The 12,130-nt window shown below is 43.3% G+C and overlaps 2 protein-coding genes across 5 annotated transcripts in view; one reads left to right on the top strand and one right to left on the bottom strand.

Annotated features, from left to right (window-relative positions):
- DCP1A (decapping mRNA 1A) overlaps positions 1-6,467 on the bottom strand; it is a gene marked incomplete at both ends in the record, with an annotated part of 71,557 nt that extends 65,090 nt beyond the window's left edge. For 2 of the 4 annotated variants that reach the window (XM_080715699.1, XM_080715700.1), the window contains 2 exons: positions 1,444-1,484; positions 6,261-6,395. In XM_080715699.1, coding sequence (XP_080571825.1) covers positions 1,444-1,484; positions 6,261-6,395 — 176 coding nt within the window. Of the gene's footprint in view, positions 1-1,443; positions 1,485-6,260 lie in introns of all 4 variants that reach the window. The other 2 variants (XM_080715702.1, XM_080715701.1) reach the window with 2 other exon arrangements.
- The window catches only part of CACNA1D (calcium voltage-gated channel subunit alpha1 D), a gene marked incomplete at both ends in the record, with an annotated part of 454,266 nt that overhangs the window by 10,148 nt on the left and 431,988 nt on the right, over positions 1-12,130 (top strand). The gene's annotated exons all lie outside the window — the stretch shown is intronic.

Genomic DNA, 12,130 nt, shown 5'->3' with positions numbered 1-12,130 from the left:
TCTGACAACACTGCTAAGAGTCTCACTAATTTTCTAAGGCTGGTCTTGAACCTGCCTTCTCCTGTCTCAGCTTCCCTGGTACCGGAGGAATTACTCAGAGACAGAATTCTCCAGGGTTCAATTTCCAGTACAAAAACAAAAAAACCCAAAAATCAAACAACAACAACAACAACAACAAAAATCTCAATACGAGAGAGAGAGAGAGGGGGGGGGGAGGGAGAGAAACCAGCTATCAATAAAAGCTCCTGCAGATGCCTTAGCTTTGGAAAGAACCTTCCTTTGTCAGAAGAAAAGAGCCGGGCATGGTGGCACACGCTTGTAATCCTAAGGATCGCAGTTCGCGGACAGCCTTAGCTACTTAGTGAGGCCCTCTGCAACTTAGTGAGTCTGTCTTTCAAAAATAAAGAATAAAAAATAGGGCAGAGGGTGTATCTTGGAGGTCAAATGCCCCTTGGTTCCATCCCTAAACCCGCAAAATAAAAAACAAAAAATCCCACACAAACAAACAAAAAACAAAAAGAAAAGAAGAAACTACAAACCAATCACATAATTGATTCTCAGAGAAACTAGAAGTAAAAAATGCACAATTATGAATAATCCAGGCTTTCTAAAGAGCTCTTAAACTAAAAATACATATTACTAAACATGCTGTACATAATGAAAACTTTTGGGGTTAGCTGGAAAGGGGCAGAACCAGTTGAAGGAGACAACCCTTGATTTAGTTACCACAAAACAGAGATACTGACCTCTCCCAACTATATTACTTTATACATCTAGTCTCTGTGTGTGTGTGTGTGTGTGTGCACATACATATATATGTATATATTCTTTTTAATACGGGGAAAGGGAAGCCGTTATCTATGCACTTCAGACTCAGTTTTGCTAGGTTTCTAAATAAATTCTAATTCTGCTTATTCTGAATCACAGGAAGGATCACTGAAAGGAAATAGCTATGTCAGGATCTCACAGTATGGATGGACAAACACTTGAAGGGGACTAGCAGGAAGGTTCCAAAGATAGAGAACAGAAATGAGCCATACCACATGACATTGTCACCACTGTTTTATTTACTTATTTTATTTACTTATCTACAGTGCTGAGGATAGAACACAGGCTTCAAGCATGATGGCAAGTGCTCTACTGAACTACAACCCCAGCTTCTCACCAGATTAATAAAAGGAAAAAGAAAAAAAGCCAGATGTGGTGCCACAAACCTATAATCCCAGTACTTGGGAGTCTGAGACAAGGTTGAGGCCATCCCCTGCAATTTAGTGAGACCCTATCTCAGAATAAAACAGAAAATGGGTTGGGGGCGTAGGTCAGAAGTAAAACATCCCTGGGTTCAATCCCCAGGACCACAAAAAGTAAAACTGACCTATCTCTATACATACATACATACATACATACATACATACATACACACACACACACACAAAAGCTTACCTTCGATATACAAATAAGGTTCCTTCTATATCAGTCTTCTCCTATTTAAAAAAAAAATGAACCAATTAGTTTTCCCCTGTAATCCAATCCCAAATAGTCCGAATGGAGAAGAAATGGTTCATGTTTAAGATCAACATGTTTATTTACTATAAAGTAATCACTTCTAAACAGGTAAAGGAAGTCTCCCTCTCCCTCCACAAATTGCTGTTATCACTTGTTCATGCACCCACTCAGTGCTATTAATACATATATAAGTATATGTAATGTTCAATCCAGCAACATGTTTGTATCTGTAGCACTCTTTTTTAGACTGGTACAGGGAAAAATTGTAGAATTAACTTTAACTTTTTAAATGATAAAAGGGGGCTGGGTGTGGTGGCGCACGCTTGTAATCCCAGCAGCACTTGGGAGGCTGAGACAGGAGGATCTTGGTTCGTGGTCAGCCTCAGCTACTTAGTGAGGCCCTCTGCAACTCAGTGAGACCCTGTTTCAAAATAAAGAATAAAAATAGGGCTGGCAGTGTAGCTTGGATGTAGAATGCCCCGGGTTCCATCCCCAGTACTACAAAATAAATAAATAAATAAATAAATAAATAAATAAATAAATAAATGGTTTTAGCTTGATTTCTTAATTTTTTGTCTATGTATGTGGTACTGGGGATAGAATCCTGGGGCATTCTACCTCCAAGTTACAACCCCACCCCTATTTTTTTATTCTTTATTTTGAAACAGGGCCTCACTAAGTTGTGGAGAGCCTCACTAAGAAGCTGAAGTTGGCCACGAACCTGCAATCCTCCAGTCTCAGCCTCCCAAGTACTGGAATTACAAGCATGTGCCACCATGCCCAGCTAGATTTCTTCATTTTAACACCAAGATCCCGGGTATGTCAACTTCTTCACTTTGAAAATTTATCAAATTTAACAGAAAAATAAAAGCTGGGCTTTTTTGTTTCATCACTAGGGGATTTTGGTGTATTATTAATATATATATAAATAAAATTTGTGGTACTGGGGATGGAACCAGGGGCATTCTACCTCTGAACTACATTCCCTATTTTTCTATTCCTTATTTTCAAACAGGGTCTCACTGAGTTGCAAAGGGCCTCACTAAGTAGCTGAGGCTTTCCGCGAACCATGATCCTCTTGTCTCAGCCTTCCCGAATTCTGGGATTAACAGGGTCTCCTAAGCCAGCGGCACGGCTGGCTTCGAACCTGCGAGAGCCTCCTGTCTGCAGGGATTACAAGCGTGCGCCACCACGCCCGGATTAATCATTTTGTCTTTCTTTACTCCAGGAAGAGAAAGAGGTCTGGGAAGCCACAAAGAATAAAATTATGAATTGCTTAATGCAGCGTTTTTAAACATTGACTTAGTTTGAAGTGTTTTGAATCCTTGTTGGTTTTTTGATCTATCTATAAATTTGTGAAATATGGATTGGAGACAAATGGTGAAAACTTGGGGCTAGGATTTTTGCTAAAATATTTCTAATTGTCCACAAAGACTGTGTGTGTGTGTGTGTGTGTGTGTGTGTGTGTGTGTGTGTGTGTTACTGGGGGTGGAACCCAGGGGCTTTTCTACTTCCGGGCTATACTCCCAGACATATTTTATACTTTATTTGGAAACAAGGTCTCACTAAGTTGCTGAGAGCCTCACTAAGTACCTGAGGCTGGCTTTGAACCTGTGCCATCCTCCTGTCTCAGCCTCCCAGGTGCTGGGATTACAAGCGGGTGCCACCACACCCAGCTGTTCACAAAGACTTTCAACATATTAGATTTGTGTGTGTGTGTGTGTGTGGTACTGGGGGTGGAACCCAGAGGCTTTTACCTCCAGGCTATAATCCCAGACCTATTTTCTATTTTATTTGGAAACAGGGTCTCACTAAGTTGCTGAGAGCCTCACTAAGTAGCTGAGGCTGGCTTCGAACCTGTGCGATCCTCCTGTTTCAGCCTCCCAAGCGTTGGGATTACAAGCGTGCACCACCACTACCGGGTCAACATATTAGAATTTTAAACTGTGTAGTTCTGTTTTAAATATGAAACATAAGCTAAAATGACCTAAATCTGCCATTTGTGTGTTTGAATCATGACACAGGTGTAACCAAAATCTTTTATTTTATCGTGAGTTATAACTTTGCACAGTGCTTTTGGGTGGTGAATTTCCTTGTACTGAACGGGGTATGATTGCACACGCCTATAATCCCAGTACTTGAGAAGGTGAGATGGGAGGATCGCACGTTCCTCAGCAAGTAGCAAGACTCTCATCAACCTGGTGAGACCTCCTAAATAAGAAATAAAATCAGACTGGGGATGTAGCTAGAAGACAGGATGCCTTTGGGTTCAATCCCCGGTACACACTAAAATTCATTGTGAAATAATTATCAGTTTCTTAGCTAATAATATTTTACTTTTTTATTTTTTGAGAATCTGGGGATGGAACCCAGAGGCATTCAACAACCAAGCTACACTCCCAGTCCTGTTTTTTACTTTTTTTTTTTTTTGGTACTGGGGGTAGAACCCAGGGGCATTGGACCCCTGAGGTACACCCTCAGCCCATTTTTTTTTTTTTTTTTTTGGTGGTGGTGGTACTAGGGGTGGAACCCAGAGGCTTTCTACCTCCAGGCTATACTCCTAAGACCTATCTTATACTTTATTTGGAGACAGGGTCTCACTAAGTTGCTGAAAGCCTCACTAAGTAGCTGAGGTTGGCTTCGAACCTGTGCAATCCTCCTGTCTCGGCCTCCCAAGCGTGGGGATTACAAGTGTGTGCCACCACGCCCAGCCTTTTATTCTTTATTTTTTGAAACAGGGTCTCATGAAGTTGCAGAGGGCCTCACTAAGTAGCTGAGGCTGTCCACAAACCGTGATCCTCCGGTCTCCAAATGCTTGTATTACAAGCATACACCACCACACCCAGCTAGCTAATAATATTTTAAAGTCAATAAAAAGTCTCTGAATCATTAGGAAGAAAGTTTCATGATGGTAGTTAAGCTAAGGCAGTACTCCTGGGGAAAAAAACAAGATAATTTTTATTTCAACAATTTAATTCCACATAAATAACATTAAAATTTTAATAGTTTGTTGACTGCATTAAAATATTTAGAACCAGTGTAGGCTAGTTCTACTGTGTGACAAGTAGGATTATTCGTTTTTATAAAAGAAACACTGTAAGCCAGTGTGGTGGTGCACAGTTGTAACCTCAGTACTTGGGAAGCAGAGACAGAAGAATTGCAGGTTCACCACCAGCCTCAGCTACTTGGTGAGGCCCTCCACAACTTAGTGAGACACTGTTTCAATATAAAGTATGAAAAATAGGGCTGGGAGTGTAGCTTGAAGGTAGAAATCCCTGGGTTCAATCCCTAGTACCACAAAAAAAGAAAAGAAACACTGTAACTGTGTTTAAAACCTAAATACACTCTTGCCACAGCAAATGAAAGTTGGTAATGAATTGTTTTCTAAATCACATTTTCACTTTTTAAAAATTTAAATACTTTCTAGCCAGGCACGGTGGCACACGCTTATAATCCCAGCGCTTGGGAGGCTGAGACAGGAGGATGGCACAGGTTTAAAGCCAGCCTCAGGCCGGGTGTGGTGGCGCACGCTTGTAATCCCCGCGCTTGGGAGGCAGAGACAGGAGGATCACGCAGGTTTGAAGCCAGCCGTGCCGCTGGCTTAGGAGATCCTGTTTCCAAATAAAAATGTAAAAATAGGTCTGGGAGTGTAGCCCGGAGGTAGAAGGGCTTCCAGGAACCCCAGTACCACCAAAAAAAAAAAAAAGAAAAAAAAAAAAAGAAAAAAAGAAAAGAAAAGAAAGAAAAAATGACAAAATGATTACAAAAAATTCTCACCTGAATTAACTTCATGAATGCCAAATGACTTCCTCAAATTACTATAATCTATGCATCTGTGTATCACAAAAATATTATATAATATTTCGGGGTTTTGTTTTCTTAAGGATTTCAGTTACCACTGAAATGTGACCACCAATGAGTTCAGTTTAAAATTCATGGATTATTTTAAGTATAAAGCTTATAGCTGAATGAGTTAATTAGGGAGAGTAAATTACAAGAGAATGGGTCAATTATATCAACAACCAATGAAACTTCAAGCAGAGGCTAACAAGAGTCTGTAAACAGACTGTAACTTTCTAGACCCTCTCTGGTGCACAAAAGCCAAAAAGTACTTAGTCTGGGGGGAGCATTTGGAGGTGACATCACCAGTGTCTTCTCTGTAAAAGGTCTGCAGGGAATCCCATTAACCCCTTTCCCTAAGTGCCTTGATATCTTCTCCAAAACTCTGGAAATACAGTATAGTTAGTTCCACTAAAGCCGGACTCACTGAATCTAACTGGATTCCAAGCTTCTAATCCAAATGACCTCTGCAGAGGGGGCTCTCATTTACGTCTGCTGGGGGGAGGGGACGAGTGTTCATTTTATAGATTATGTGTATGTATTTTACCTAATAATTCCTAAAGCCTCTAACATAAGCTTTCAGGCATCTTTCGGATTCCTACTGGTCTCATATCCTCCAAAGCATCTGTAAAGAAGACAGGTAGCCCACTTTTCCAGACCCGACCCCAAGGTACTGATTTAACTCCAATCGCCCCCTCCATTGGCTTTTCCCTGACATGTCTCTGGCCTACGTCTCTCTTCCCTTTCCTCCAATTCCGCGAGCCTCCAACACCCCTCAGGGTCCAGGCCAGTTCCTGGCCTCGCCTCCGCCGCCCAGGCCTCCGGCTTCGTCCCCCGCCCCAAGCAGCCTGCGCGGCTCCTTTAAGAGGCGGCGGCAGCAGGGCGGGCGTCCTCGGTGGATGAGCCTCACTCACCCACTGGTTGGCCTTGGGACAGAACGTGTACAGAGCGACCTGGCCCGTGAGGTCTGCGATGCTGGTGATGTAGGGGTCGTGTTGCTTCAGGGCCGCCAGGCTCATCTCCTGCCCAGCTCGACTCAGCGACTCCATCTTGAATCCCGAAGCCGAGCCCCTCCGGCGGGGGCCGAGTCGCGAACAGGAAAGTGCCACCCAAGCAGAGTTCCCCCAGCGACGTCAGTTCCTTGAACTTCCGCCTCTCTAATGGGCCCCACGGCGGGGAGGTACTGCAGTCATTCCGTTCCGCCGTGCGCACACCCTGAGCGCCGGGTTCCGGCCTCGTTAGGTCCCGTCGGCCCTGCAGTCGCGGGCCGCGTCTCCGACTGCGCGGCTTCGCTGGCGGGCTGAAATCCCGGCTTGGCTTCTCCGGGAGCTACAGCGTCTGGATGCTGGGGGCTACCGTCTGTCTTCAGAGCTCATGCCAGGCGAGGCCGGACAACAGGGTTTCTGCCTCAGGCTCTCGCGATAGGGGCCGTGGACAAATCACAGTGGGACAAAACACGGAATCGAAACAGCTGTAGAGCTGGTCGTAGTGACTTACGCCTGTAATCCCAATACTTGAGAGGCCGAGACAGGAGGACCGCAGGTTCGCGGCCAGCCTCGCCACTCAGGCCCTCCACAACTTAGTGACACCCTGTTTTGAAATAAAGAATTAAAAAATAGGGCTGGAGATAGAGCTGGAAGTAGAATGCCCCTGGATTCAATCCCCAGTACTGGAAAAAAAATTTTTTTAGGGTTCCATCAACCCACCGTTTAGAAAAAGCAGAAAAAGTGTGGAAGGGGGCAACTCTGAAAATTACCCCACTGCATCATCACTGTTCGTCATCACCATTAACGATGTGGTAATTTCTGAAAGAAAAGTTTCAAGAGCCAAACTAACTGGAACTGCATGGGAATCTTTTCCAATCCACGTTTGCTCCTTATTTTCCTCATCTGGATCCCACAAAAATATTTTCATCCAATTTTAGCAAGAGATGGAAACCGAGAAGCCTTAGATTACATTGTTGTTGTTGGTGGTGGTGGTGGTGGTGGTACTGGGGTTCCTGGAAGCCCTTCTACCTCCGGGCTACACTCCCAGGCCCATTTTATATTTTTATTTGGAAACAGGGTCTCTTAAGCCAGCACGGCTGGCTTCGAACCTGCGCGATCCTCCTATCTCCGCCTCCCAAGTGCGGGGATTACAAGCATGAGCCACCACGCCGCCGGGCTTACTCCTCCTTTTTTTACTAAACATCTGTTAAGCGTTTTAAGGCATTTCAAATATCCAGGTCTACCTAAAGAGTAGAACAAGGCACGGAGACTGTAAGTGGCCTATCCCCCCATGTATCGTTCATTTATTCAGCCCCCGCCATACAAGTATGCGTTGAGCTCCCATTAGTGAAATGGTGGCCGCTTCAGGTGCTTCCAACTCTGATTAAGTTATCTTCCTGGCCCTGGGAGAAACAAAGTAGGACAACGCAAGCAAACAAGGACAGTGCTAGAGACTTCTCTTCCTGAAATCCAGAGGATTGAAGTTACTGATTCCTTCCTGCTGGAAATCCTAGGAGGGTTCAAGGAGGAGGTGGTATTTGAATGGTGGTCTAGGGATGAATAGGTGTATTTCTCAGGCAGCAAGTAAGGCCTTCGATTTGTTTCACAGCCCAAGTGGTTAGGAAGGGAAGAAGTAGTCATTCTCAGTTGACAGAAGATTTAATTCAGACAGGGGTGGGAGTATATTGATTCAAAGTTTTATGCTAGACAGAAGGATGCTTTTTATTAGAATCTAGGGACCCCTAGCTATTACCCTGAAATTCTTTCCTTTGTAGTTGGTTGCCATTCTTCCTTCCTGTGGCTGGTGGTAGGAGCCCTATTTTTCTCTGCCTACCTCTATCCATAAAAAAAAAAAATCTCTAAGTTGGGCATGGTGATGCACACCTGTAATCCCAGTAATTTGGGAGGCTGAGACAGGAGGACCCCGGGTTCAAAGCCAGCCTCAGCAATTTAGTGAAGCTTTGAGCAACCTAGGGAGATCTTGTTCCTAAATAAGAAATAAAATCAGGTGGGAGGTAAAATGCCTGTGAGTTCAACTGCCTCTACCAAAACGAAACAAAACAAAAACCCCAAGAAAAGAAATGTATGCCCAAAATGCATGCAAAATTATGACCATATTAATGTTGACTCTCCCTCTCTATGCAGCTTTAAAATTATATTAAAGACAATGTGAGCTCGGTGTGGTGGCACACGCTTGTAATCCCAGTACTTGGGAGGCTGAGACAGGAGAATCATAGGTTTGCAGCCAGCCTCAGCTACTTAGTGAAGCCCTCTGCAACTTAGTGAGACCCTGTTTCAAAATAAAGAATAAAATCAGGCTGGAGGTGTAGCTCAGAAGTAGAATGCCCCTGGTTTCCATCCCCAGTAACACACACACACACACACACACACACACACACACACACACACACACACACACACTGTGAATAGATTGGAATATATCCTAATTTATCTTGAGATCCAATTGTTTCTTTTCTTTTCTTTCTTTCTTTATTTTTTGCAGTATTGGGGATGGACCCCAGGGGCATTCTACCTCTGAGCTACACCCCCAGCCATATTTTTTTATTCTTTATTTTTTGAAACAGGGTCTCACTGATTGCAAAGGGCCTCACTAGTAGCTTAGGCTGGCCACGAACCTCGATCCTCCTGTCTCAGCCTCCCAAATGTTGGGATTACAAGTGTGCGCCACCGCACCCAGATTTGAGATCCAACTATTTCTTATATTAGTGAACTAAACCTATGACCTTTCTTGTGTCTTTAGACAAGAGACTCTGAGATGGGGTGAGGTGCACCTCAGTTTCTTAGGTCCCAGTGCCTACCCAGTATCTAGTTCCTCTCCTGCATAGAGTAGACTTTCAATACATTTTCATGAATGTATGCCATCTTTGTGTTTGTGTGTACTGGGGATGGAACTCAGGGGCATTCTATCTGTGAGCTATACCCACAACCCTAATTTGTTGTTATTATTATTTGTTGTTGTGTGTGTACCACTAGGGATTGATCCCAGGAGCCTTCTACCTCAGAGCTGCATCCTCAGACCTATTTTATTTTTATTTTGTAACAGGATCTCACTAGGTTGATGAGGTAGAGTCTTACTATTTGCTGAGGCTGTCCTCAAGCCTGCAATTCTCCTGTCTCGGCCTCCCAAGTGTGTGCCACCCCACCTGGATTTATTAATTTATTTTGAAACAGGGTCTCACTAAGTTATGGAGAGTCTAAGTACCTAAGGCTGGCCGCAAACTAGTGATTTTTGGCTTCTGATTTTGCTTCCCTGGGTATATATGCAACATTTTCAGTTTGTCACAGCACACTCTAATTCACTTTCACTTTCAGCATATATGCCAAATATTCTCAGCCTGATTTTTTATTTAGGAATATTTCATAATAAGCTCAATTATCAATCTACAAAAATTCTAAAATATTTGGTTTCAGATTTTTATTTTTTGCTTTGATGGAGATGGAACTCAGGGGCATTTTACCTCTGAGCTATACCACCAGCCCTATTTCTTTCTTTCTTTCTTTCTTTCTTTCTTTCTTTCTTTCTTTCTTTCTTTCCTTCTTCCTTCCTTTCTTTCTTTCTTTCTTTTTTGTGGTATCGGGGGGGGGTGTCCCAGAGGCTTTCTACCTCTGACTATACTCTATACTCCCAGCCCTATTTTTCTTTCTTTCTTTCTTTCTTTCTTTCTTTCTTTCTTTCTTTCTTCTTCTTTTTTTTTTTTTTTTTTTTGGTGGTACTGTGGGTGGAATCCAGAGGCTTTCTACCTCCGGGCTATACTCCCAGACCTATTTTATATTTTATTTGGAAATAGGGTCTCACTAAGTTGCTGAGAGCCTCACTAAGTAGCTGAGGCAGGCTTCGAACTTACGCAATCCTCCTGTCTTAGCCTCCCAAGCAGCGTGCACCACCATGCCCAGCTTCCTATGTTTCTATTTTATTTGGAAACAGGGTCTCACTAAGTTGGTGAGAGCCTCACTAAGTAGCTGAGGCTGGCTTCAAACCTGCGTGATCCTCCTGTCTCAGCCTCCCAAGCACGGGGATTATTCTTTATTTTTAAACAGGGTCTAAGTTGCAGAGGGCCTCACTAAGTAGCTGAGGCCAGCTGCTAACCTACCATCTCATCTCCTGTTTCAGGGTCCCAAGTACTGGGATTACAAGCATGAGCCACTATGTCTGGTTCACATGTATTCCATCTTGAAATGCAATTCTTTGAAGGCCATATAAGAGACGAATGGGACAGGAAGGAAGTGAGGTGAGTAGGATCAGAAGTGAGAAGAAGGCTTACTTTACATGTAAAAACCTTGGTCAGCCTTGTAATCCCAGTACTCGGGAGGCTGAGACAGGAGGATTGCAGGTTAGAGGACAGCCTCAGCAAGTAGTGAGAACCTTGTCAACCTAGCAGGACCCTATTGCAAAATAAAAATAAAAAATAGGGCTGGGGTGTAGCTCAGAGGTAGAATGCCCCTGGGTTTAATAACAAGTAAATAAATAAATAAATAAAATATTTGTTTAAGAGCTGGGCATGGTGGTGCATGACTATAATACCAGAACTTGGGAGGCTGAGACAGGAGGATCACAATTTGGAAAACAGCCTCAACAAGTACATTAACCTAGTGAGACCCTGTTTCAACATGAAAATAAACAGGGCTAGGAATGTAGCATGGAGGTAGAAAGGCTCTGTGTGTGTATGTATGTATGTGTGTGTGTATATATATACACATATATACATATACACATACACACACATACACACACACACACACACACACACACACACACACACACACATATGCAGTACCAGAAATAAATGGGGCTGAGAGATTGAACTCGGGCGTGTTCTACCTTTGAGCTACACCTCAGCCATATTTCATATTTTATTTTGAATCAGAGTCTCATTAAGTTGCTGAGGTTGACCTCAAACCTGCAATACTCCTGTCTTAGCCTTCCAAACAACGGGGATTATAGGTGTGTGCCTCTGTTTCCTGCTCATAAATTAGTAAATCAAATTAAATTATGGGATTGGAGGTAAAGGACACTGGAATACAAGTCAGGTAATCAGTCTCGCAGTTCCAAATTCACCAGCTGTGTAAGTTTGTCGTTTAGCTACAGACTTCCGTTTTCCCAGGGTAAAATCCAAAGCCCTCGCCATGGCCTGGGAGACACTGATTGGTCTGACCTCTTGCTATCTTTCCATCATTATTTCCTATGAATTGCCCTCTCAAATGTTATACCCCAGCCCACTGGCCTTCTTTCTATTCCTGTACATGTGGTGTCAAAATCACAACAAGTTTAGTTTAAACATCTAGTTGTGGTTAATAATAACCATTTTATTTGTGGTCCTAGAATCAGAAAGCACTGGTTTTATTAAGGAATATGTTGAGTCAGGTGCCCCTGTTTCAAAATAAAGAATAAAATAGCTGGCCGGGCGTGGTGGCGCACGCTTGTAATCCCCGCGCTTGGGAGGCGGAGACAGGAGGATCACGCAGGTTCGAAGCCAGCCGCAGGTACTGGCTTAGGAGACCCTGTTTCCAAATAAAAATGTAAAAAGAGGTCTGGGAGTGTAGCCCGGAGGTAGAAGGGCTTCCAGGAACCCCAGTACCACCAAAAAAAAAAAAAAAAAAAAAAAAAAAAAAAAAAAGAAAGAAAGAAAGAAAGAAAGAAAGAATAAAATAGCACTGGGGTGTAGATTGAAGGTAAGACACTCCTGGGTTCAATCCCTAGTACTCCCCCCCACACAAAATAATATATAAAATGATATCACAGCCCTAGCAAACACTCAAACATACTCACTATAATGCAG

The sequence above is a fragment of the Muscardinus avellanarius genome (genome assembly GCF_963383645.1).
Source record: "Muscardinus avellanarius genome assembly, chromosome: 18".
NCBI classification, from domain to species: domain Eukaryota; kingdom Metazoa; phylum Chordata; class Mammalia; order Rodentia; family Gliridae; genus Muscardinus; species Muscardinus avellanarius.
The sequence above is the reverse complement of the archived record's forward strand: the minus strand, read 5'-3'. Positions and strand labels throughout refer to the sequence as shown.